Source organism: Rissa tridactyla, chromosome Z (assembly GCF_028500815.1).
Source record: "Rissa tridactyla isolate bRisTri1 chromosome Z, bRisTri1.patW.cur.20221130, whole genome shotgun sequence".
NCBI lineage: Eukaryota > Metazoa > Chordata > Aves > Charadriiformes > Laridae > Rissa > Rissa tridactyla.
Window position 1 is genome coordinate 44,130,467 of NC_071497.1, and position 27,819 is coordinate 44,158,285.

A 27,819-nucleotide genomic window follows, 5' to 3' on the forward strand; every position below is an offset into this window, starting at 1 on the left:
CTGTCTAGTGGGACACATCCAGTCCTGCATGAGGCCATTCCCATTCAGGTCAGGAGCTGAAAGCCAAATGTCCCAACTCCTATAAGCAGAGAGCTGGTGTGCGTAAGCAAAATAAGTTTGTCTCTCTTGACAGCTGAACAACACTTCATTAGCCCCATAAGGGCTTCCGGAAACTCTTTGGGCACAAGAATTTGATGGGCAGATGAGAAACCACACAACAGAAAGAACACTTGTTAGAATTAACACTGCTTTACTAAAACACTAGATTTTGCTACACGCAGAGTCTGAAGGTGATACTGCTTTGCTACTCTTAGCAGTTTTACAGTTGTGCAATGGAAATGTAGCAACAAAAATGTATAAAATCATAAATTGAAGCCCTTCAGTTACCTGGTATTTTTAAACTAAAATTTACATTCCAAATTACTTAACAGCTGTATTTCTTTAGAGCGCAGCAAACATTCCACAAAATATTTTATTGACTAGAGATAGATCGCTGGCATGATTTTAGGCTCAGTCTGTCTAAGCATGACAAAACAGTAATCAAAACTGTAACATAATAATAATTCCCTTTGAGGGCATTCCACACCTTTTAGGCAGAGGAGCACTTTGTAGTTCCCATTCACAGTACGTGATTTATTCTAATGTGAGGTCAGCAGCACTATTTGTGCTTTGCTGGATGACGTACTTAGCCTCTGGCTGTGTTTCGGTCAGTAAGGAAATGCTGTTTTGGTAGTTGTATTTGCATGCTGTTTGACCCTATCACAACTTTGGTATAAGCAATTTACATTTGTGGATATATATAAACAAGACTAAGTGTAGGGAAATAAATTAAAAAAAAACCCTCAGCTAAAATATAGCTGTTTCCAATGAAATCCGAGTTTTAAGCCTGGCTTCAAGAAGGTGAGAAGTCTTGACTTCCGTCAAGAAAGACAGACGCTGGTTCTTCTATACAGAGCACTGCAAATCTGGCTCCTTTGGTGTATCGATTTGAATCTAGCTTTTGCATTTTCAGTTTAAGCTGGCATTTTAACACCGTATGTTTCTCAGTTACTAGTGATGGGATAGTGAAACTTTGGGTCATCGTGTCGTCCGTCAACATAAGGGATATTTTCATTCTGCTGGAAAACGGCAATGAGATTTAAACCTTACGGCGACCGCGTGGCCTTGGGACTCTTATCTGACTGCTGTAGGGGGGTGGGACGTGTTTTTAAGGCGCAGTAGTGCTCGTACGCCCCTACCTGCGCGCCGATGGAGCGCTCTGCCCTCGCACCTGCAGGGGGAAGCCGGGACCGGCACCCGCGGCCCGCCTGCTTTCTCCCAGGGCCCCCTCGCCACGGCCGGGCGCCCGCCGGGGCCGAGAGCCGCCACCTGCGGCCCGCCCCGGCTCCTGGCTGCGCCCGGCCCCGCGGGGCGCCGGGGCGGAGCAGGGCCCGGCCCGCCCCGACCAGCCCACCGCCAACTTTGTGCTGCCAGGTCGGGCCGCTGCAGGCTGTCGCTACGTCTTGTCCCGTCCCGTCCCGTCCCGGGATGGATCCCGAGGCGGCGGTGGACGAGCTGTCCCGCCTGCGCGCCCTCTTCCTGGCCTGCGACGCCAGCGGCTCGGGCCGCATCGAGCGGGAGGACTTCGCCGCGCTCTGCGCCGAGCTGCGGGTGCGGCCGGCCGAGGCCGAGGCCATTTTCCAGCGCCTCGACAGCGACCGCGACGGGGCCATCACCTTCCCGGAGTTCGCCCGCGGCTTCCGCGGCGCCACCTGTCCGCGGCATGGCGGCGGCGAGCCGGAGGGGGAAGAGGAGGAGGAGGAGGAGGCGGCGGCGACGTGGGCCGCCGCGGGGCTGGAGCAGCCCTGGCGGGACTTCGAGGTGCGGCTTGGGGACGAGGCGAGGTACATCCCCAGGTAAGGCCCGGGCCCGCTGCCCCCCGCACTGTTTCCCCCAGACCCCGGGGGCAGCGGGAGGGGCGGCCGCCCCGGTAGGCGCGGGGCCGCGGTCGGGGGGTGCCGCGGCTGGGCCCGGCCGCGGGGAGCCCTGCGGCGGCGACCCGCCCCTGCCGCCCTCCCGAGGGGGAACGGCCCTTCTCGCAGCCGCCGGCGCTGATGCAATACCCTGCCGGCGAACGGCCCCGCCGCCGGCGCTCGGCCTGACCCCTCGCCCTGCAGGTGTGTAGAGCTCTCCCTGCCTCTGCTTCCCGGTTTTGAGGGTTTCCAGCTCAGTTCTTTCCAGCCGCTTGCTTGGCCGCCTCTCCGCTGCTCTGCCGGGCACCCACGTGGGAAAGTCGGGCCGGCGAAATGCGGGGGATGCCAGGCGCTGCCGGCTCCGCACATGGAACTTTTCTTCCCCCACCGCTATCCCTCGGCCAGCCCCCAGCATCTTTCCTGCGCCCCCGTCTTCCTTTCCCCGGTAAAGGCAAACCAGCAGCACTTCTGCCTCCAGGTTAACGCTGTTCTTAAGCTCAGCTCTGAGGCGGAGGAGCTCACTGAAGTAAATCCGTGAGAGCCCTCGATGTCAGTGAAACGAAGACAACTGATGGTAGCTTGGTCTGGGATTGCACCCGATTACCACGGGGCTGTCACTCCAGAGCTGGTTCCAGTTCTTGGTGATGCGCAGTGATCTGCATGAATCCTGAGGTGCTCACACTTAGTGTGAAAACGTTGGCCATAAAAAGTACAGAGCGATTCTGCTTCATTTAGAAATTGTAATTTAAGCTGGAAAGCAAGCAATCCAAGTTTAAGGGCTTGGCAGCTAGTTAAGAGGCAGTTAAAAAAACATACGGACATGAATATATCCAGAGAGACAGTGTCAAGTTGCAGTGGGTCCTGGCTGTGAAGAACAGATGATAATAAAAAATTTCTGTGTAACTTTTTTAACAATCGAGTTGAATGTGCAGTTTGTTTTACTGGAGCATGTATCAAATCATTAGCAAATTCTTATCATACCAGTCTCTATATAATGCACCTTAAATTCTTCTCTACTGCCAATAATTTGGTTCTAGCCACTTTTAAAGGTGTGTTCAGGTTGTGAGGTGAAAAGTTTCTTCAGAGAAGTTTTCAGTTACTAACCTGCTATTCGTGCACAGCTGGAGTTGATTGGTCTTTTCTTTTTGGACTGGAAGGGTAAATAACATGAGCTAGTCTTACTGGACTGCTCCATTCCAGACAGATCAGTAACTTCACACAGGTCTTTCTTACATGGTTCATGATGCCTTCCTTGCTTGCTTTCTACATGATGCCTTCCATACTTGCTTTCTACAGAGAGAGAATAAAAAAAAAGGCTGTTTGAAAATTTGCAGAAGCAACTCATAACTTAATGTAAAGCCAGACAGAAACTCCATAGGAGATTGAAAAAATATGACTCACGAACCGTGGTGGCTTGTGAAAGCATCTGTCTCCTTTTGATAATAAGCCTATCTGAGTATCTTGGTTACTATGTTTGCAGCAGCAGTTTGAATGTAGTCCAGTTGTTTGTCAAAGAGGATAGTAGGAGGCAAGGGGAATGGGAATAGCTTCTGTTGGCTTGACTGTGCAGACACATCCTTTAGTTTTGTTAAATTCATCATGACACAATTAATGTCATTTGTGTTATGAGTCTTATACATCCAAATTGCAAACAGAACTACATTTTGATAGTTAAATACATGTGTATCAGATGTGCAGTAATTTGATGTAAATGCTTCCTATTCATGTTCAGCTTCATAAATAGCTTTGAACATCCTTTGTAGTTGGCTGTATTTATTAGGTGTGTGCCAACGTCAGCTGAAGAACAGTGTGCCCTTTGTTTTCTTGTTCTTTCACTTTCCTGTCCTGAAGAGCTAGAAGCAGGTCTATGTTACAGCTCAACTTTTTTCCATTTGTGTCCCATGCCCTTTTTGGTTGAAACATACGTGTAAGTTTTTTTTCATGCGAGTAGTCCCACTAAAATCATTAGGACCACTTGTGTAGGTAATGAATATATTGAAATTGTTTGAGCAGTCTGGGCATAGGAGAGATATTAAGCAAAAGAATATAACAAAAACACACAAAGTACAAGCTGGTACTTCAAAAAAGTTATTTATCTTTTTATTTGAATTACTTTTTTTTTTTCATTTTTATCAGGGTTTTTTTTTTTTTTTTAGAGAAAGGCAGTACTTTGAAAAACAGTCCTAGCTTGGAACACACCTGCATCTTCAATACTATAAAACAGTTGGTGTCCTCACATTGTGGTTTATTGCTCTTTATATGTTTGCTTTAAGATTGACTTTGAAAACAGTGAGAAAAGTAATTACAAAGCAGAAACTCCTCAAACCCAGATAACTGGACTTAGTTGTCTGTATTTTTTGTCTTGATCATGTGTGTTTTTTATCCTGATGATTTTGCGTGTCAGTCCCTCAAAATGCTGTGCTTTCTGTCCTCAGTTTAGCAAAACACTGGCACAGGTGCTTTCATGCTATTGTGCTTTATGTAGAGAGAAACAAGGAATTAGTGAGATGGAAGATGTGAGATAAAGCAGATGGAAGTGATGAGCTAAAACCAGGGCTGAAGTCAGGAGAAAATTATGCAGTAAACACCTGTGGTCTCTATCATTCCTGAGCTTGATTGAGTGCCTGAGGAAATCAAGGAGAAATTTTTCACCAAATCGGTACACGTAGTTCAGCCTCTGTTTCTGTGACTGGGCTTTTAAAAGCCATAAATAAGCTTCCATAATGAGGTGTGAAACCCAGTAACAGATCAATATCTTGACCCAGTCCTCAGTGTAGTAGCAGACATTAGATGCAATGTTGTTTACTGCCAGGTACTGCCTCATTTGAGGTACTAAAATAAGCATATACAACAATAACTGTATTTTCAATTTAGTTAATTTTGGAAAAGATAGTTTTACAGTGGGATGGATCATGCCTTTTTGTAGTTGAGTGTATCAGTTGCACGGTTCTGTTAGCTTATACTTTAAAACATCCAAGTCTGTTCTGGAGCTGTGGTTGTATTGGTTGCAGTTAAACAGGAAGAGTAACACCATTGAGTTTCTTTTCACCTTGCTCCTTCTCTCCCCGTCTGAACAGATTTTTGGGACTAAATTCAGTTAGATTTCTTGGTAAGGTGGTCGTTGTTGAGTCAAAGTATTGTTTGCCTTAGTCTTTACACATGCTCAGTGGGCAATTGTGACTGTAGCACAAAAAAAAGTGGAAAGTCTTTCCAGGCTGATGACCTAATATAATGTGTGAGGTCAGATTCTAGTGGAATTGTGTAGAGGGCTGGGTTGGGTTTTTTTTGGCATTCATTTCATTTGAAATGCAGCTACCCTTCTGTGTTGTTATATTCAATCAGGTATAATGAATAAACACAAAAGATTGCAGTGCCTTTGGTTTATATGTAGCGAACTGCCAGCTGGAGTATGTATGTGTGAGCCACAGGAGATCTGTTTTATTGAGAACCCAGGCATGTCTGTTAGTTTCATCCTTTAAGAAGTATTTGCAATAGTACAGGAGTGGACAAAAAAAGTTAAGCAACTTAACTTTTTTGGTGCTTGAGGCAATGAGTGCTCCAGTGTACTGCTGGCTCTGTGAGAGTTTAGCCCTTGACCGTGTTATTGGGTGTTTTGTTCTTTTTTAATATGTGGCCAACCTCAGAGCTGTTTGGATTTCAGTGGTAAGACTGAAAGGTTCCTGCCACGCTCCTAATAGGCATGTTCTCCTTTAAGCGTGTAGGAAGGTCTTCTAATGGCAGTGCTTTTCCATTCCTCATCTTGAGCAAAGAATGATCCAACATCCACTGACACTTGAAGAGAAAACCTGTACTTATGAATGCTCTGACAGTTATTTATGTCTGTAAATTACAGGAAAAAAAATATTCCTAGAAAACAGATTTTGAAATTTTAGTGTCAAAGACCTTCAATCAGAAAGAACAAGTAATTGGGACTATGTCTGCTATGTGCGTTCTTGTGTATTGTGGGATCACTCTGACATAAACTATACCTCCTTAACCGCTACCAGGCAACTTTTGTGTGATACTTGGCAAATTGGGTGATCTGATTGGAAAACAAACATAAATTGAGCATAAATGGATGGATGAATCTGGAAAAGAGAGTTTGTATCCCTGTTTCAAGTTAAATTCTGCTTCTGAGAATCCTCTTCCTTCATTGCTTTGCTTTTTAGTCTTGGGGTCTGTTTTACTTGTGTGTCTTGTACTTTGGACCAAGCTGACTGTTCATCAGACTCTGATTTCAGTGTTTCCAGACTGAGATTTTATGCATTGTACACTTCCAAAGTTTCATAATGTGATTATGATAACAGTTCGTCCCTAATCGTGTAATCTGGAGCTGTATAGAAAATGTAGATCTGGTGGAAGTGATAAAGTGAGAAGAGTGTGCTGGTTTTAACATGAGCTGTTTAAACTGTGGAGACAGGCCGTGCTCATGGGATACACTGCTGTGCTACAGCAAAGGAGAGGGGCTCTGCTGCATAAAAAATGTCCAAAACCTGTCATGCTCTTGCCATCATGAGCCAGGATGGATTTTTGCCACCATCGACTCTTGTCAGCAATTTGTGTTTCCTTCCAAGAGATGAAGAGCCATGATAGCAGTAATGGAGAGATTTCCTTGGAAGTCAAAGTGTGTTCCCCCGGGAAGGGGATAAAGGCAAATCCTGAGGAAAAACAAATGGTGGGTCACCCGTTGTCACAGTGCTGGAGAGGGGATCTCTGCTGTAAGAATGATGTCTTGTCTTTTAATACATCTCACAAGAGGGGTGTAACAAATGTGCTCTTCTGGAAGTGTGATGGATGCCTTTCTGTGAGCTAGAAAACTTTCTGAGCCACTTTACGTTTTACTGCTCTTCTGTTGTTTGCCAAATAACTTAAGCACTGTAGCATTCGTTCTCCTGGTATTTTCATGTCACATGATCATTTGTCATAACCATATCCTTTGGAGAGTTCTCCTTTTCCACAGACTTCGTCTTTCCCTCCCTGTCCCATAGTCTTTTCCACTCCTGCTCCACTGGCTACAAATCACACCTCTGTCTTTAGGAAGTGAACAGTATTTATTCCTTGGAAACACTGAAAATCCCTTCTGTGGCAATCAGCCCCTGGTCACACTGTCTCATCTGGGGGCTGCAGATTTGTTCATCTTCTTTTGATATGGCCTTTTTCTGAAGGGGCAAATACAGATAAAGAAAGGGTGGTATTAAAAAACCCCATAGTTTGAGGTTGAGTTCGTCAGGTTGAGAAATACCTTGAATTTTACACCATGTCAATGTTTCATGCAATCTGTTTTTCCTTAAGGCATTTGATCTAGTAGAAAGTGTTAGGCACTCAGCTGTGACAGAAGTAGATCCTTTCCAGTTTGAAATGGATTTGGTCGATCTTTTCTGATGGCTGACATGATCACATATTGAATGTGTTTGCTTTTCAGAAAAAGGTATTTATCTTTTGGTGGCACACACCGGCTATTGGCCTCCAGTGTAAGGACAATCAGTAGGTGCTTGGTGCTTGATCTTTCTCTTGCTCCGACCACCCAGTTCAGACCTTCCTGGCTCAGACCACCTTGTATTCATCCCTTCATGCCCATAACAGATCAGAGCTGCTATGAGTGATGAGAATAGTTTTACAAGCTTACCTATGCTGCGAAGAGGCAACTAGAATAGTTTTCTAAAACTTAAGAACGGGAGCATATTATGAGCATGAAAACAAGTTTAAGTGTAGTGGTGATTACCTTTGCTTTTACCTGCACCGACAAAAATAGAAACTATATTTTTCCAGTGCTTGAAAGATGTCTGGGTCAAGGAAACAAAGAGAAAGTGCTTTGCGGCCTTAAGTCTGCAGGTAAGAACATGGATAAGAAAGAAGATAGAAGTGAAGACAGAGGTCAGTGATTGGCAAAGGATGGTGTTGAGAAAGATATGGATGTACGCAAGAAGGACCTACGAAAACAGTCCTGCCTGGGAACGCTTTGGTCTAGTTTTCTTGCCTCTCAACACAACCCTTGCCCAGCTAAGCCTGCCACAGCCCTCGTGCTGCTCCTGCCTAAGTGAGCTTTTACCTTGCTCTGCTGCTTTGTGCTCCCCAGAGTGCTCTGCACGGTGGGCCCTGAAATTGTGCTGGTCGCCTTGTTGGTCTCCACCTTTCTAAAGCAGACCCAGGTAAACATGCGCCAAATAGCAATAGCAGAAGTGCTGAATCTTTACCACGTGAATGAGGGAAGGTGGTATTATAGCATCACTGGCACACCTTTGACTTCCTTCAGTTTTCCATTAGCTTATTGCACTTGGTACACCTTTGGTGGAGAACTATACTGAAAATACCACCCTTGGGGTCACACTAAGGGGCCCATGTCACAGAGCATCTTCTCTCTGGTAACTACTCTCCCTGCTTACTGCACGGGGGTTGGACTAGATAACCTTTAAAGGTCCCTTCCACCCCAACAGATTCAATGATTCTATGATTCTGTGAACACATGTAAGATACTGAGCGACTGTAGAGTTACTTGTCTTTGATGAATTCCATGAGCTCCCTCTGAGCTGCATTCAGAGTGTGGATCCCTGGGCAAGTAGTCACTGTACATCCAGCAAACGAAAATAATACTATGAGTTGATCTGAATTAGCATAGCTTTGTGGGTTAAATGAAATTATGCCACTTAACAAAATCTAAATATCTGATATCTCTAATACCAGTGTTGTTTTTATTATTTTTATATTTTTTTTTCCTCTCTTCTGTTCCACCTGTATTCTACCATGGTATTTTAAATCTATCGTAATACAAATTGCAAAAGGATAGACTATTCAGAGTTCAGGAGTCAGCTTGGCAAAATCCATTTGTGAAATCTTCCTTGATAAATAATTTTGAATAACTAATGAATTTGCAGAAAAAAATAGCATGTATTGAAGAGGAACTGGAGACAAAAAAACAAATCGGGCAATATTCATTGCGACTGATCTGTCCTGCCGCAGCAGTGTCACTGATATTTAGCAGAGCATGTGAAAACAGAGGAGTGGTTGAAAATGTGGAAAGAGACAATTCAGAACAATTCCTCTCATAATCATCAAATACTTACTGCATGTTGATGTAGAGTGTATGCTCCTAAAATCCTGTGTATCTAAAATATTATCACAGCGTTCTTGCTGCTAGTTCATCAAGGATACTTGGAATGCTTAAATCAATAGCAGTCATCCCACTTCATGAAAGTTTTTTAGTTCTTGGTGAACGCATGAGTGATTAAGCAGAGTTCCATCAATTTTTTTGCATTACTTTAGTTTCTTCTCTGTTCCTTTGTTGTTGCAGTAGTTGTTGAGTCATATTTTTAATTAAGACTTCCTGTAAAGTTCCTATAGAAGCACTTAGATCAGTGTCACTGAGCACTTCAGTGGTCAATTTTAATCTAAAAAAGCCTTCCATGCCCTTTCCAGGATCCTACACCGTTGTGATTGTTGTGTGTCTTGCTTTGCTTCTTAAGCCTAAGTACTGCTTCATGAAATGGGGTCCCTGAGATATTTTGAATCCATCTGGATGGTAGCTAAGGAGGACTAATAAATATAAAGAGGTTTTTGTTTCACAAAGGGAGAATAAAGTCTCACAGTAACTACTTCGTGCGTCTGGCTACTACTGCCTATTAAAGCAGACTTAGCTGTATGTCAGAGGCTCAGCAGCATGGAGATACTGATTTCTCTCTTTGGTTCTGGTATGTGTATTTGCATATGCTTTGAAAATAAGCTGTAAGAAGGACTGTCTGTGGTATTCTTGTGAAGCAAAGAAAAGTTGCAGAAATACATTACAATATTCCACTACAAACGTCTTCTGCTCCTGGCACAAAATACAGTCATCAAAGGCCAGACTAATGGTTTGATTATCAGCTCCCGTCAGCGTAAGACGCTATACCGTCAATTTTGTACTCCATGAATAATCTGTATGGTAGGAGGCCTCTGGTATTAACATTATGTGTATGTTATTTCTGAACACCGGATTTGTAGTACAGTTTGAGGTACAGTGTAATTTTATGGATGTAGCTTGATTTGATTTAAAGGCAGCAGCTGATTAATCCTGGACAAGGCGGAGTGAGAAAGATCCAAATACCAACATAACCCTATAATCTTGTGAAAAAAGTTGTGTAGGTCCTTAAAGATCCAACCCTAATTCAGTGACCTGTGATCCTAAAAACTTTTGCTTGAGTAATGAATATTTTGTGTTAGCATGAAGTAACAAGTAATTTTCCTACTGTTTGCTTGCTTTCTAGGAAACGAGGTTCTTAGTAAGCATCTTGTTGGTGAAATTTAAACGAAATTTAAACGAAATTTAAACGAAATCAGATTTCAGAACACAGATTTCATGTTTGTATTTCATATTTCTAAAAAATCATAGGTGTTGACCTAAATCATGCTGAATTTGTCTATCTTGGAAGATTGATTAACTCTGTCCATCTCGGAGTGGCTTGTGACATTTCTGTTTTATGTGCAACTCATTTAAAGGACTGTGTGTATATTCCCACTGTTTGAAGAACTGACATTCTTCAGCAGCTAATTCGGCATATGCTCAATATCTGCTTCTATCTAAAATCTGAAACTCTTCTGGAATAGTTTATTGGCTGTTTTGGTGAGCAGTTTGCAGCTCTGAAGGACAACCGCTGAAGCGCTAGGAATTTATGAAATGCGGCATACGTTACCAGCTCTCAGTCCAACTATCAAAACTAAACTGAATTTCAAACAGGGAGACTAAGGAGAATCTACATTTTGTAATGTTTGAAGTACAGTCAGGCTCCAGCTTCAAGCCTACCCGATGTTAATGCAAGTGTAGTAGGAATTCTGTCAATGCTAACACTGAACTTACTGTTTGTGCAGCTGTGTGTCCTTAGAAACCAGTGTCTAAATGCTACAAATCTGCTGTATGCTTGAAATTTAATTGAGATCTGATGAACCTGAACCTCAGGGTTATTTTGTGATACACAGTATCATCGGAACTGTTCCAAAACTCTGTAAACCCTTTAGTGCAGAAATCTTCTATTTGTCTGTATGTTGTAATAGTACAGAATGAAAAGAGGGCAGATTTTAAGTCTACAATTTTTTTTTTTATTTTGGTTTTTTTTTTACTAGTTTTAATTATTTCTGGTGGTGCTGATAATGTCAGTGGTGTTTTAGCACAAAGCTGTTGCTAAGGAAAATGTCCTTAATTTTTTTTTAATGCAAATTATTAATTGAGTAAACATACATTTAGGGAGTTCTTTAATGATAGATTATTATACATAGTATGTAGCATCTGATCATTAGATAAATTTGCACATTATTGTGACTATTTGTGACATTTTGAATTTGACATTACTCTGTTTAAAATACGTTTTGAAAAAGAAATTGTGTGTGTACATTGGAAGACATTCAGAGCACTACATTAAGTTCAACTTCTGGAAATACTGAATACAGCTCAAGCGTTGGCCTTTGTAAAGAAAACCCTTTGTGAGGCAGAAACATGTATGTACACAGAAATGCCCTGGCATCAGTAAATCTATATTTCTTTGTGTTGCTGCCATGTTTCTCTATATTGAAATGAATGTCAGCATTTCAGCTGCACACAGATTTTATTATGTCCTGAAATACTTCAGTTGTTTTAAATGAGAATCTGAGCTATAGTAACAATTATGGTACTGTTGTAATAAAATAAGTTATACCTTCAGTGGGGAAGTCACATAGCAGACTCAGAGTGCTGCAAGGTTGATAGTCTGAGCTGTGGAATTGCCTCAAGTGGGGGAAAAAATGCATGAAATCCAAACACTGATTGTTGATGTCATGAATATGGTGAAGGTATTAAATAGTACTACCTCCATAAACAATAGGAAAACATCAGCTGTCTAACGAGGAGGATCATTAAATCAGAGTTTAAGTTTTCCTTTAACAACAAAAAGAGGTCATGTATTAGTGATATGTTAGATATGGTATTAGACTAGAACTTGCAAAACATTAATTTTGTTTGTGTTTCTGCTACTGATACGCTGTATTTCCTCACTCCTGGCCTGCTTCCTCCACCTTTCTAGACTTGATCTTCCTTTTTGCTTTTTTTTTTTTTCTGTTTATGTTCTTGAATACCTGTTCATGTTCTGGCATATAGTCTATGTGGCAATCAGCTTCAATTTTCCTTGGGACTGATAAATCTGTTACAGAATTTTTTCTGGTATATTGCCTTCTGGTAATCCAGATATGGGAACCTAGCTGGCATGTAACATAAAGGGTTACATGGCGTTACTAGTGGTATGACCAGAAATCAGTGCTTTTTATGTAGTCACCTGTGTAATAGTGTTTTGGTGCTTATGCTATACTTTGTTTTTATATCTTGTCAAGATTCTTTGCTTTGACAATCAAAACTGTATACAACCTATGTAGATGAGTCCAGATGAAATGTAAATCAGAATATACTATTCCTGCATTGGGGCAGCTTTTAAGAAGCAGTATAAATTTCAAGAGTGCTTTTAATAAATAAAGGATCTACAGAAACTTTTTTCTTTCTTCTAGATGAGATATATCTGTTATCTTTCACATGAGAATAATATACAGAATTAACTTCTTATAACAAAGATTTTTTTTTTGGAGGGGGGGTATAAAACAGGGATAGGGTTATGAGGAGTGCAGTTGGCTGGACCAGAATAATTTGTTTTAAAACAAAGAGCTGTATTCTCATTTTCCCTACAGCTCTCCTGTTGGCACACACTGATACAAGAGATGTAAATACTAGAAGTCCAATACCTGAGGGAACATTAATTTTTTCTTTTTCTTGAAAGAGATATGATCACCTCCGTCTCCCCCCCTTAAACATCCATTTGGCATTCACACCCATTTTATTTCTTACCAGCCTCCTGAAGTCGTAAACTTCTTCATGGATTATGATAAGGATTAGAGCTGCCAACAAACTTGAGATACGTTGTGGGTTACTCCAGTGGCGTGCTCTTCAATACACCATGAATAGAAAAACAAAAAATTTATTTAAGCTAAAAAGTTTTTTTTCTACACTAACTATATTAAAGTAGAGAAGCAGGAAGAGTAAACAGTATTTAGAAGAATTCAGGTCTACTATGCTGAATGTTCAAAGTCCGTATCTAACTTCCTAAATTTAAAAAAAAAGTGTGTAAAAAGGGAAATACCTTAATTTGTAATACACTTTTCAGACCTGTTATAGAACATTGTTCCAAATAAGTGCATTAAAAATAGCATCTCTGTTTTTTTTAGACAGGAGCAGGTAAGCGTTCTGTATCAGAACATACACATAGCGGAACCAAGATTAATCCAGTCCTACGAACATGTCATTAAGAACTTCATCCGAGAGATCAAGCTTCAAAGCACAGAGATGGAAACTTTGGCCATCGCGGTAAAAAGGTACAGTGAGTTATGTTTATAGTTCAGTTATGCAGTTACTTTTTTCTCTTATTGCACTTCGTTGGGTTAAACTACTGAGAGTTAATCCGAAATCTGTCATGTGGAGTATTTCCATAAACTGAGTTCAAAGGTTAGTTTATATGCACACACATGTGCACACAGAGCAGCTTGCAAATTATTCCATGTTCATATTTTGGATAAGTCCTGGACTAAATTTTTGCAGGCTGTATTCTTATTTTTAATATCATAAACCATTTTGACTCCTCTGCCTTGGCTGTAACTTTGAGTTTTAGCATACACGCCCATTTACTTTCATTGCAGAAAACATATTTTTGCTTTTTCAACTTCACGGGGTGTATTTGCCTATTGTAATTACTCGCCATTTGCAGTCTCGCATCATTAATGCTAAAGCCAAACAGTTTAGCTCAGGACAGAGATCTTTTATGTGTGGATGATGCAAGTTGCTGTAGTTATCCTTTTGAAGTCTCTTCATAGGATAACCAGAAGGGCCTTTTATCTCTGTAACTTAATTTTCAAAATGCAGATGTGATGTATTTCATACTAATCATCAGCTGTCAGCTACTATTTAAAATATAATTTGCCTGTATCTTCAAATTAATTTGTGATTTTGGTTCCCAACCATACCAGTTTCAAGGTCTGGGCAATGTTAAACTCTTTCCATGTCTGTCTGTCTAATTTCCTTCAGCTGAGGTAAGCAGATGTGTTTCACACAACATTTCTGTCAAGCCAGACGGCAATTCCTAAGAGAGTATTTACTTTTAAATTTTAGAGCTCAGGATAAAGCGGCAGTTCAGCTCAGTGAGTTGGAGGAAGAGATGGAACAACGGATCCAGGCTGCAGAACACAAAGTTAAAAAGGAAGTGAGTATTTTATATTTACAAAATTTCATAATTGCCAAACTATCAGTGGTTTTAAGCAGGACTGATGGCCAGGTGTTTTTGATCCTGATGGACTGACTCAAAGCTGCCGAAGGTGGGGCCTGGATGAAAAGAAGCTATCTGTGAGATTGAAAATGTACTCTCTCAATGCTTTCCTCTAGAGGAATGGCTGCTCAGATGTAATAAACTAAGAAAAAAAGTCTTTCTTTTTTTGTGAGAACATGCTGTCCTAGAGGAATTTATTTTTGAGACCAGTATTGGAAACAGATTGGAGAAAAGGACCTTTCACCATAAAAGAATGGAATCTAGTTCTCCTAGTAGATGAATTTATGTAGAAATTAATGCTTAGGTCATTTGTTCCTAATTTGTATATCTGCCTGGAGCAGTGATCATTCTTTCCTCCATTCTCATCCTGCAGCTATATTTTAAAGAGTTGCAGACATAAGAGAGGGTAATTATGATGGCAATGTGTGAGGGCCTGGACCTCCCAAAGTTGATGGGAAATTCTGTTTCAGTGTGCTCAAGTTCTGGCCGTTGTTTCAACTGGTTTGCAGTCTTGGTGGAGAAGTACAATAATCTTCTTCCCCTTACCCGTTGAGAGATACATTAGAGCCACGTGTAGCTGTGTAATTCTGAGCAGAAAGTAGTACAGTAAAACCACCCTACCTATGTTGTCTGCTTTATGTTGAACTGTTTCTAAATTCACATAAGATAAACATAACTTTATAATATGCATAAGATTAACAGTTTGTGAAAGTGTTCTAATGCAGACATAAGAAATGCATTAACTAAAATGTATACTACTGGCATAATTAATGCTTTGTAGGACACACAATATACTGAACATCTGTATATTTGGTATGGGTTCTTTCACCAAAGTATTTGCAGAATCAGAAGACACAAAGTGCAGAATGCCAACTTGCTGCTTTTAAGTAGTTCATGGTAATTATCTGTGAATGTAAACTATATTCTGATAGATCTGCTTCAAACAGCATCTTTTTCTGTGCAAGAGGAAACACTCCTACCAAACCATAAAAGTCAGTTGTTTTCTTTGAACCAAAAAATGACAACGTAAAAATGCTAAAGATGTCACCCCAGCAAAAAAAAGTGTACCATAGTATGTTTAACTAATGGTAATGCAATTCTCAGTAGAGATAAACTTTCATTTTCCAGAGAAACTAAGCACTGATGTTTAGAAAAAAAATACATGCGCTCTGCAGAATTTCTCTTCTGCAAAAAGTGCTAGATCACTGAAAAAAGCCCTGAAGACTCTTTATCACTGCTGTAAAAAGGTGGCTGGGATATGTGTGTTTGCTTACTCTGAGAGCATCTACAGTTATGTACTAGCATTATGTAAAAACACATCCTGTAAAAAAAAAAAAAAAAAAAAAAAAAAAAAAAAAAAAACAAAAAAAACAAAACCAAAAAAAAACAACCAAAAAAACACATGTAAAAAAAAAAAAAAAAAACAAACCCCACATATTATCCACAACTAGTCTGTGTTTCTCATTCTAAAAAGTCCTTAACTGTCACCGAGTTGCGTGGATTGTGATTTCACTGTTCACACCTAGCAATAGATACGGGCTGTAACTTGTTTCTCACAGTATTCCCTTCGTTTTCAGTCCTAAATGTTCCCTTTAGCTTGTGGCTCTACATACTCCACATACTAAAACACCCTGAGAGTAAATGTAAGATATTTACTTTGTGGGATTGTACTAAGGCATTAATCTTAATGCCTGTACTCAAGGCTATTGTTTGCCAGAGTGATCTCACTCATGCCACAGTGACACTTACCTCTGCGTGATAGTATCTGCAGGTTGAGCCTAACCTATATTTAGTTTCTTCAAGGGAAGCAAATAGTTACCAAACAATACTTAGGAGTCCTATATAGGTGCCAACAGTAAGAGAATCCATTTTAAGCTGATTACTTTGGTTATTGTTTTTACACATGGGTTATCATTTAACACAGGGATGCCAGCATCACCTACAGGAAAGCACTGAATTCTGAGCAAAGTCCACATGTGTTTTTTCTGTGTGAAAACTCAAGCTGTCTCATTAGCACCACGAATCACTGCTGCATTCTGGTTTCTTGTGTTGTGAAACTGTGCACTGAAGTCCCTTCGGAGTGACTGGAGCGAGTTAAACACATACTCATCTGTAGCATGCAGAACGTATCATTCTTCTCATTGCGCTTGATGTAACTTCCTTTCAACATCTGTTTTCATTAAAATAAAACTCAGAATAGTGTACTTGGCTTGATATTCAGACCACGTGCCATATGAAACTAAAGGTGCTCTCATCAGCGTACCTTTTACTGAACCAGGACTTGTAAAATTCCAGCACTTGCAAGTGAAAAAATTTAAAAGCAAACCAGAAATAAATAACTGATGGTGGCACAGTAGTGCTATTGCTAGCATATTGATGGCTGGTTTGAAAAAAAGGATGTAATGCCCCTGTTTGTGTGTAGGTGTGTTACACACATCTGTATATGCAATACACACCTACATTTATGTACAAATAAGATTTGAACACTTCTTTTTCGTTTTTTTGTTCAAGACATCAGGGATGTTTAGCACAGGAGACTATGACATGAAAAACACACAATGAGTTGACCCATATCTTTGCATTTTATTTCTATTAATGTTTTCTAAGTGGACTGCAATTACAGAATCAGAATCTGTGGATCTTAAGGAAAGGGCAGGTTGATGTAATGGAAAGACAGAATTAAACACATTAGCCTGAGGGGCAATTGTGTAGTTTCCAAACTCATGAATGCATTTTTTAATAAACGTTTGAAACCTCTCTCAACTTTTAATGAGATTAAAAATATTGCAGGAGAAGCGAAAAGCTGAAGAAGCACTAAATGAGCTGAAGCGCCAATATGATACTGAAGTTGGGGATCTTCAAGTGACAATAAAAAAACTTAAAAAGGTAAGTGATTTGTAGTCATGGCAAGAGTTTTTAAAGTGTTTTAAGAGATGCTGACCTTATGAAATGCTTTTCCCAAAATGGATAATCATAATTGTAGCTTTTTAATTTAATGTGTATTAGTAAATGGCAACTGCAAATAACTTTTTAGGTTATGTTGTCATTCTGTGCTGTTGTATTCATTCTGTGTTATTTACCGAAATACTTAGGAAAGGCCCCAACTGCTAGCCAGATTCTGCTGCTGAATAATTTTCTAAGTTCCTCAAGTTGTTTACACTGCAGTTACCTAGTCTTGTATTTAATACATTAGGAATAGTGTAATATATTGCCTTTAAGCATTTGTAATATGTAGACTTAGATGAAATTGGCAACACAAATACAATATTTTACAGTAATATAGTGTCTTTTAGCTGCTAGTGCATTTCTCTAATGGTAGAGGTGGGTTTAAGCTGTAATTTGAAACTGAAATTACTAGCAGAAGTATTTGTTGCCAGTCTGAACCTAACACCAGCCTGATCTTTTCATTTGATACCTAAGCGTAAGGTAAACTGAAATTTCAGATATGAATATTGGTTTGGGTTATTTTGTAACTTGGTTTAATTTTTACATTATTTTTTTCTGTAAGTTTTAACAGAATTATAGAAATCAATGAAGATGTATTTTTTGTTTCTTCATATTGAATTGAACTTAAAAGAGCATTGATAGAAATAGACATTTCTCACAAGAAACATGACAGCTTGTAGTACAAATACTACACAGATGAGGTAGAATATAATTATATTTTTTTTACGTTAGTGGGGATACACCTGTTTATATCTTCTCAATAGCTGGCATCTTTGTCAGTAGTTACATATATTCAACACTTACAGAGTGCAAAATGCTCATTAAACATTTTTTAAAGTATTGATTAAAAAATTGTATAGAAAGCCAGTGATTTTTAGAGTAATGCTGCCTACTCACACAGTTGCAAAAACTCTGGATGTCAAAAACTTTAATAGCTGTAAAACGTTTTAGGAGTTATGTAATATGATTTCCATTACTTTTTATGTACTTTGAGTTGGAACAATCAATAACGTATGTTAATTGTGCATTTTTTTATCCTTGTAGCTGGAGGAGCAATCCAAAAATGTAAATCACCGGGAAGATGTGATAGAATTGAAAAAAAGAATGCATGATGTGTTGCTGGTAAGAGATTATGATTATTGACATATTAATTTAGTCTCAATTTTAGCCTCTGCAATGTGGATTTTTATTTTTATTTTTTTTTACATTTAGTACTAATAAGCTAAGAAATAAAGTTTTAAAGTTGTTGATAAGTGTATGAGGATCTTTAATTTGGAAAAAACCCTGTTCTGTGTAAATGCATGCATATTCTACGTATAACATTTAGAAATGGCTTGAAATGATATAGTCCCCTTTTTGTGTAACTGAAATGGAAAAATAAAAATTCAGTGGTTCTTGCATGCTAATTTACTGACTTCTGCCTTGATACAGAGTTCTTTAATTTTCTTTCCCCCTTTATGCTCAGATTTTCTAGTGTTTTATTTTTATTTAATTTTGATTTTTTTTATCTTACTGTTATAATATATCAACATTTTATGCAGGTGATTATGACAGCTAATATCTAATATCTTCCTTTTTTTAAGGAAAATCAGAAACTTAAGAAAGATCTTTTAGAAGCACAAACAAATATAGCTTTTCTACAGAGTGAATTAGATAGCTTGAAAAGCGAGTATGCAGATCGGACTTTGAACTCTGAGAGGTAAGGTACTTCTATGTGATAATATTTTCACGGGGGAAAAAAAAAAATCTTTGTCTGGTGTAGTTATGTATGCAGTTGGTAACTGTTATTTTATGAATTTGCCATAAATGGCAGGTATGCGTCTGACACCATGCGAAGGATGCCATGGCTACTGTTCACTGTCAGGTTTCTGAACGAGTGAGTTCTGGATATGATGTGAACTCTCATAATCTTGCAAGGAAGACCATTATTGGGACTTTAGTTAGGAGTAAAAGTTACAACATCAGGCAGTTTTTTCCTCCATGACTTGCACTCAGATGAATATCTGTAGGAATGTTAGTGAGGATAGTTTTGGAAGCTTTCCACATCAGTCTTGACCAGTTTTTTCTAAAGTGGATGAAAGCTGCTTCTAGATGCTCATTTAAAGGTGTAAATGACAGTTTCATTATGTTGTTATCTTCAGATAACACAGTGATATTTCAAGGGGGAAGGAGGCAGTCCGTATGGTTATTTTGTAGATCTTTTATTTTTCATTCACAGTCTTTGTTGAAATATAATGGCAGAGATCAACGAAGTTACCAAGTGATTTTACTTTGCATAAAACTGCTTTTAACATATTTCAGCAAAAATGTAAACGTAGGAAAAATGTATTCAGAAATATTTAAATGGTATCTTTTCCCCACCGTGTATTTATCACCTCTTATAAACGTTGCCTGTTACATTTTGCCCTCTGCCAAAAAGGATATCCTGTAAAGTATAACTTTTTGTTGTTTTTTTGTTTGTTTGTTTTTTTTTTTTTTTGCAGAGACCTAGAAATGATCCGAGAGTATACTGAAGACAGAGATAATTTGGAAAGACAAATTGAAATACTTCAGTAAGTTCTTAGTAATTCAGATTTTTATAAACAAACTTTGTCCCAGCGTATTAGGGGGTAAATGTTCTTGTATGCAAAAGACTGGGATGAGATTTGGGAAAACATACCAAGTGAAAATACTGAAATGACATCAATTGTCATAGGAGGTCCTGTGCTCAACTCTCATAGAAGATCCTGTGCTACTAACTCTACTGTGTTACTGAGCCACTAACTCTTCGTTGTTTTTTCTTTTTTTTTTTTTCTTAGCCTCACTGACTTGACTTTATGATAAGATGAACAAGATTTCAGTCTGTCCCTGCTATTATAAAAATTATTACTTGGCTCCTTTTTTTTATTGACTTCGCTTTTCTAATATCTTCCTGTCTTATTGTTATCTGGAAAGCACTAAGTGCATACAGTATTATACAAGGGGTGCACAAATTTTTACTTTCAGGAAGAGTCATAGTGAATAAGTTTTTTTTTAATATCTTCAGTTAATGTCTTTATCCTAAATGTATTCTTTCTTTCAAGGAGCTGAACCACATCTGTCCTTAGAGTCATCTCAGCAATACTTAATGTAGTGACTTTGTATTGCAGAAATGGTTGTACCAGTTGACTACTCCATAGCTTGTTTTTTTGTGGCCGTTCCTACAGTGTCTCTTTTCCCATCAGCTGACCCACGCTACAGAAGTGAAACAGGGTTTCCTAGGCTGCTACTGGAGGCTAAACTTTACAATGATTTTCTCATGTGCAATCATTTGTTCGAGTATTCAACAACAAATTTGTAGTTCCACATCACTCTTTAGTGTTTATCTAAAGAAAAAATGAAAGTTTTTTTGATACGTATTTTTTCAATTTCAATTTGTGATAAGTTACGTAATTTTTAATGTTTTCTTTACTCCTGCAAGTTAAACTATATTTCTTTGTTAGATCAGCTAATAGGAAGCTACATGACAGCAATGATGGTTTAAGGAGTGCGCTTGAAAACAGTTTGAGCAAGTACAACAGATCATTGGTATGTATTTGTAATTTTGTTATGTTGTACTAGAAGGTTTAAGAATTAACACATCAAATGCAAATTCGTTTGTACTTCAGTGGGTACTCAGAAAATTGAATTTTATTAAGTGGACTCACTCTGGGAATATGCTTGTGTGGTTGAATTTTGTTAGATTTTACTTACGTTTTGTGTTATAATGGAAGTTTGTTAGAGCACAACTACTTTGTGAGGTGCTTTGGAAAGTAATTATTTTTTTAATATGTTATGGCCAAATGTATCTGATGAGGTGAATAAATCAGCAGTTTCTCTTGCACTAAAAGAAATATGTTTGTATTGTGTATATGGGAGTGCCCTACCACTGAAAACACACTTTTTAGGAAACTGCTTTCTTTTAGTAGCAGGGTCTTAACCTAATTCCAACTTTTTTCCATGCAAATCAATGCAAAAATGAATAGCAGGCACTGCTGATAGTAGGGAGCTCAGTCAGACCCTTTTGGGCTATCACAGCTGTACAGGGATCTGTTGTAACAGATGTAACCCAGCATCCTCCAAACCAGAGAGAGGAAGGCTTGAAAGTTACAAAAGATGTATTCTACACTGCAATTTTGCAATGTTGGGAAACCCGTTAAACTCCAAAACTAATGAGTGGGCAAGGCCTTACATCATCAGGAAAGCAACTAACTGTTTTAGAAGGATAGAGCCAGAATAATAGGCCCACAGAGAATTCTGGCCAGGAAGAAGGAAAATAGGGGTCATTGCCTGTTTCCAGCAGACTATAGCAATGAATGCGAGTGCATTTTGCTGATACAGCCTATCCGAGATTCACTGCAGATACAACAAGAGATACCATTTCCTTCTGCCAGGCCCTGAAACATAACGGAAGCAGATTAGAGGAAACTGTTCCCAGTGAATAAACATATAGAGGGACAGCAGAATGAATGAAATACTGTCACATGGTGTCAGTTGGGATCTCTCCTTCACTATATTACTGAAGAATTGGGTGGTATCACTACTGAAACTAGCTCAGCCAGTGACATTCCCCTTTTCATTTTAGTAGCCAACATACCATTTTTCTAAATATTATTTTTCGAAGTTTAGCATTTCGAAGTCTTCAGGTGTAGTCAATGAAATCATCCTCTTGGAATATCCGTTGTCTTTTGTGGTTGAGTGTGGTTAGCAGGTTCAGTATTAAGGCAACAGTGGAGGCTAAATACTCTATGTAATGGCCCTCTTGACATGCAGTTCTGTATAAAGCATGAGGTTTAGTTAAAAATAAGTAGTTGCATATATATGAAAATACATGGTAGTAATTTTGATGATGCACACTTTTTTCATTATAAATCTAGATGCTTACACAGCGTTCATCAAACTTATTATGCATTTGTTATGTATCTGTTTCAGAGATTAGCAAACACCTCACCAGGAAGTACCATTTCTAGAAACAGTCCTAAATTTAATGGTGGACAGTCTCCTCTAAACCCACGGTATGATAGGTAAGCCAGGTTTGCTTTTATTGAATTTAAAAAGACTAGGACATCACGCTTATATTAGGAGAGCAAATGTTGTCAAATAACAGAGAGAATAGTTCTGTCTGATTCAGAAGGAATGTGTGACCATAGCATATGATCCAAAGTATACTGAAGTCAACAGAAATCTTTTTGATGACTTCAGAAAACTCAGGAAAACTGTTTTCAGTGCAAATCATGAACTTATGGAGAGTTCAGACAGCCTCTTGTTTGGTCTTGGACTGTTTTGATTCTAGTTTGATTCTCAGTCTCCCCTCCTTGTCTCCAACAAACTACAAAAATCTACCAAGGACCTCTGTTAGCTAGCTTACTCGGTACTTGGGAAATAAAACATTTTTGGTCATATCTTCACCCTGTATGTCTGTTTTTCCCATGTAATAATTATTAACGAAGGTATGTGGTCCTAATTCTTCAAAAGAATAAACATCCTCATCTCACACTGACGTGGAAGTGTAGTGAATGCACTTGGATATTAATGTGGTAAGAGCCACAGAGAACAGTAAGTTATCTAAATGCAAATATGAAATGATAGAGCTACTTTGGTGTTGTACTTACTGGATGCAGGTCATTGATTAGAGCTTCCTCAGATCATTGCAGAGACTCTCACTGAAGTCACTGGGCATTGGATCCAACCTCAGGTGCTGTAGATAATGTTACTTTTTCACACTTTTTTTTTTAAACAGCGGGAACTGCCAGCAAAAATGCGTGTCCTAACTCAATTGCTAGATTGTCTTATTTTTCATTCAGTGGTACTTCAAACTGGAGAGAGATCTCTGTTAGAGTTCTTAGTAGTCTGTTTTATGTTTTGCCAGAGAGATTAATATCTCTGGTAGGGATTAAATTGGCTTCTGCTTCACACTAATAATATCCCCATTCATTCAGTAATGTTACTTTTACTCTGCTGTCTCCGTGTGAGATCTGTTTTCTGGCTGTAAAGTTTTGCTTGTTGCAAACTGATTCCTTCTCCTGAATGCAGGTAAAACCAGTTCCCCTCTGTTGGACCCTCTGCAAGTTTTGAGAGGCATCCACTGCTAAGTTGCATATTAGATTGAATAATTTTCTGAAGCGAAAGCCTCTCTGGAGGCTTAGTGGTTTCCTTCTCTGTGAATATTCATTAGTACCTGCCACATGGTGCAATCCTTGCATTTCCACAAAAGTGAGAAATGCAAGAAGAAACTTTGGGTGGTAGGAGTAAAAACTTACTCTTAGCAGGCGTGACTTATTAGGATCGAAAGACAGAAAGAGAGATGAATGTCTAAAAACCTGTTCATTTTCAGTACTTGTTCTGTCTCCTCACATCAGATCAGCATTAAGAGATACAGATTTGCATTCTAACATGTTTTCAGCAATTTACATTAGTTAGGTATACCTTTCCTTTTTAGCTACATCTTGGTCTAACTTGCTTTAAGCACATATGAAATTCCCAGCATTGAATTCATGCTTCAGTGAGGTTGAAAATTAACTACTAAAGACCTTTATTTCAGGGAATGCCTGACAAGCTTGACTTTATTATAGCATGCACCCTTCCTCTGTATTTCAGTGATTTGGTATAGGCTCGTAGGTGCATGAATACAAATAGCATGGATGCTGTGATATTTCACAGGAAGGATCACGCTCATTCATGTGATTATACATTAGCCTGAAAAGATATAAATGAGATGGTTCTGGATGTTGTTGCATGGGACAACGATGCCTCTGTCACCCCTGTTTGGCCACTTGCAAGGAGGAATTATATTCAACTCAGTAACAGCTTCATAATTTGGCGATTCTCCCCAGAGTACTCTTCTGTGATGTGCCATTGCACTGGGAGCTCCCAGCCTCTCTGGCAGCAAACTGTCTTTACAAGGATTGATGCTGACCTTGTCTGTTCTAGCAGTTTAGTGCTTCACATCCATGTCTCAGTAGGACAGACCCAAACTCGTTCTTTCTTCTCTGATGTGATTTAGAGACCTTTTCTGTCTTACTTGTTTTGTGCCTGTCTCCGTCTTGCTGCAGGAGCAGGATAATGATTGGAACGGTAGTCAATCTTTTTAAAAGATTGTTTCTTTTAAGATGCACTCTATTAATCTTTCTTTTCTGTAGTTTCATTTACATAAATAAAAACTAAATTGTTTTCTGTAATCCATACTATCATTGCTGCATCCATTTAAGTATTTTTATATATTACAGAATCCGAATGGAAAAAAAAAAAAAGGCTTTTGAAGGAAGGGTGAGGGGAAAGAAAGGACTCTTGTCCTTACACAAGCCTTAAGTTTTGTGTACCCTACCAACCTGTAAGAAAACCTGTTTCAGTGACTTTTTTCCACCATTACTGATCTCCTGAACATGGCTACCCTTTTTTCTATATTTATAGCTGTTACTTATTGGCCGTTGTGCCTCTGTGAGCAAATGCATTCATTGAAATTAGATACAGTATTTCAAGAGCATTTTATGTGTCTTAGAATAGGGCAAAATCAGCTAAACCATGAGTTATCATTTTCTGCCTTTGGTGTCTTCATAATACATCTTTTTCTGAATCTTTTTTAAGTAATTATTTTTTCTGTATATGAATAAATACACATTCTTACTGAGACTTGGGAAGTCATCATCAATTACATAATTATATAACTTAATATGAGCATCCTAAGAGATATAATTGAAAAATAAATTTAGAAAGGGAAAGTGGGCATTGACATATGTCTTAAGCTGTATAGTTAGCATTTCTAAGTATTGACTGTTCCAGAATGGCTCGGATTTTGTTGAGAAAAACAATTGTGGAATAACTTGTTTTTCCCCCTTTAATATTTTCTTACTAGGTCATCTCATTCTTCTTGTGTGGATGAAGATTATGATTCTTTAGCCCTTTGTGATCCTATGCAAAGGACAAACTGTGAAGTTGACAGCTTACCTGAGAGCTGTTTTGACAGTGGTTTGTCTACCCTGAGAGATTCAAATGAGTATGATTCAGAAGTGGAATACAGGCATCAAAGGATTTTTCAAAGGTCACAGTGTATGCAGGAAAGCTTTGGTGGTGATGCTTCTGATACAGATGTAAGTGCCCGACTTAGTACTTCTCTGATTTGGTTGGAGATAAAATTAGTTTCCTGTTTTTAAAATTAAATGGATCTTTGCCCATAGGCCAGTTAAAACTAAGTATTTGGGTTATATGCATTTAAATAAGATTAGTGGCAGTTTTTTGTAGAATGCATAAATAGCTGCTCCTCTTCAAAATAAAATGTTTGTTTTGACATTTTTGAAAGATTTTGAGGTAATAACTTTATTTTTGATGTACACCTGGTTTTTGAAGTTTGTTAAACAGCATGCAGATAGGAGCCTGTTTTCTAATGATTAAAAAGAAGATACTATAGAAGTAAAGCTGTGAATGCCCCATCCCTGGAAGTGTTCAAGGCCAGGCTGGATGGGGCTTTGAGCAGCCTGGTCTAGTGAGAGGTATCCCTGCCCATGGCAGGGGGGTTGGAACTAGGTGATCTTTAAGGTCCCTTCCAACCCAAACCATTCTGTGATTCTAGAAAAGAGGTTTCCATTCACTTTTTCTTACTATGCTGTGGCAGTGAATGAAAAAATCAAATTATGAGAAAAAGAATACTGTTAGTGCATGCATTCACTTACATAGTAGATCTCGGGCAATTTAGACATGAGGAAGGTGTTATTGTGTCCGTTTTATTGTTAGTAAAATGGACAGCTTTACTGATGACTACGTAGCAAGACTAGTAGCAAACACAGCATAATGCAGTTCATTGGGTTTTGTGGGGTTTTTTTTGGAGCAGATCCTTTACAGTGCATTTAGTAGAGACATTTAGTCTCTGTAGTTGAAAATGCTATGAATACTGCAGACTACAGCTGTGTGGTATTTAATTTAGCTTGAGTAGTAATAACATAAAGAGTAATGTCTTGTAGGGAAATTCTTAATTTTTGTAAAATGAGCTTTGATAAAAGGTATTTGTTTATTGTAATTATTTTTTAAGTTGAAATTTTCCACATGGAAATTGATTTGCTTTATCTGGAAACTGTACTCAAAGCACATATGCCAAACAGCAAACGCATTTAAGGAACAAATGTAGGCTGTAGTAAACAGCAAATGTGAATAAGAACAGAGTAATCACAGTATTTTGACTAGAATTGCACAGCTCTATTTGGTCACTTATCTCTGTTTAATCCAAACTGTTAAAACAAATGTTTTAATCAGTCTTAGCTGTGCCTTTCCAAAAAAGCATACTGTTCTCACCTGAGCTAACACCCTAGCTTGTACTTTCAGGTTCCAGAGATCAGGGATGAAGAAGCATACAGTCCTGATAACAGCAGTACAGTATTAGACTGGAAGCCCTCACGACCAGTAAGTCGAAGCAGCCCAATTGCTTCAACAAGGAAATACATATCTGCTCTCACGCCTCAGGTAACCAGTTCTTTAGGGGGGAAAAAAAAGAAAAGTGTTTGATATAGAGAGTATTTTTTGTATGAATTGAAACAGAGGGGTTCTTTTTGTTTTCAGTCAGATGCAACTGAATGTACTCCGAAATACCCCAGTTCAGAGAAGGCTTACAAGATTGTTCTCGCTGGAGACGCAGCAGTGGGAAAATCCAGTTTCCTTATGAGACTTTGCAAGAATGAATTTCGAGGCAATACCAGTGCAACTCTGGGTATAGTTGTTCTCAAAATGTTAAAGTGAATTTTATTGCTGTTCTGCACAAGTGGGTGAAAAGATTGCTGTCAGTGATTGCTTGCCAGGTTTTCCTGAATATACACATGCAGTTTCTTAGGCTGTGAGATCTAATTGAGTACTAAAGCTTAGAAGTGCCTAGCTGCTGTTTGGAGTGGGTAATAGTGTACTGCTCCAATTTAGTTCCTCTTTGCAAAACACAAAGCTTATTCCTGAGCAACATAAAGCACCAGAAAAGGGAGTTTCAGTTTAATGAACTTAGAATGTGTGCATGATCCCTTTTGCATTTTTCATTGCTTTCTTGTCTTCTTAGCTCTTCCCTTAGCATTTCATACTATCCTTTAATGTCTTTCATACTATTTTTTGTCTCCATTTCTTCAAAGTGTTATTGAAGCTTTGGTTTAAAATGCAGCTGGAGGGATTTCCGGCTGACTTGTTGTGTATATTACTATTATAGGTGTCAGCTAGCAAACTTGTTTTACTGATTCCAAAGACTGAATTTTTGTCTTCTAATCCAATCATAGTTACATATTTGTTTTATTTCCTCCGAGTCAGGATTTTTGTTCTAATTTATCTTTTTCATCCTTGGCATTGGAAATATTCTCTTCCATAAAATTTTATCAAAATAGTGTATAAATAGTAGTTTATAAATGTTTAGCAAAATAAAACAGAGAGAGTTCTTGTTTGCTGGTCATAATGCTAAATTTCTGTCAATGCTTGGGTAAAAAAAGCATAGGTAAAATATTTCTTTAAATATTTTTCTAAAGACAAATTAAATATGTTCAGGGGATCAGTGCCGTTCAAGGCTATGTGGATGACTGAAATCCCGTAATCTATTAAAAGAGACGAATTTTGAAATAACTTATATTTGGCACATAACTTTTCATTTTCTATGGATTTTTTTAAGGTTA

General features: G+C 38.6%; 1 protein-coding gene across 1 annotated transcript in view; it reads left to right on the plus strand.

Annotated features, from left to right (window-relative positions):
- Window positions 1-1,484: 1,484 nt before the first annotated feature.
- RASEF (RAS and EF-hand domain containing) overlaps window positions 1,485-27,819 on the plus strand; it is a 36,351-nt gene continuing 10,016 nt past the window's right edge. The window contains exons 1-12 of the mRNA XM_054186130.1: window positions 1,485-1,895; window positions 13,161-13,307; window positions 14,098-14,188; window positions 17,042-17,137; window positions 18,242-18,319; window positions 18,781-18,896; window positions 19,681-19,749; window positions 20,659-20,743; window positions 22,127-22,218; window positions 25,047-25,281; window positions 26,507-26,644; window positions 26,741-26,888. Coding sequence (XP_054042105.1) covers window positions 1,528-1,895; window positions 13,161-13,307; window positions 14,098-14,188; window positions 17,042-17,137; window positions 18,242-18,319; window positions 18,781-18,896; window positions 19,681-19,749; window positions 20,659-20,743; window positions 22,127-22,218; window positions 25,047-25,281; window positions 26,507-26,644; window positions 26,741-26,888 — 1,663 coding nt within the window. The 5' untranslated portion in view covers window positions 1,485-1,527. The remainder of the gene's footprint in view (window positions 1,896-13,160; window positions 13,308-14,097; window positions 14,189-17,041; window positions 17,138-18,241; window positions 18,320-18,780; window positions 18,897-19,680; window positions 19,750-20,658; window positions 20,744-22,126; window positions 22,219-25,046; window positions 25,282-26,506; window positions 26,645-26,740; window positions 26,889-27,819) is intronic.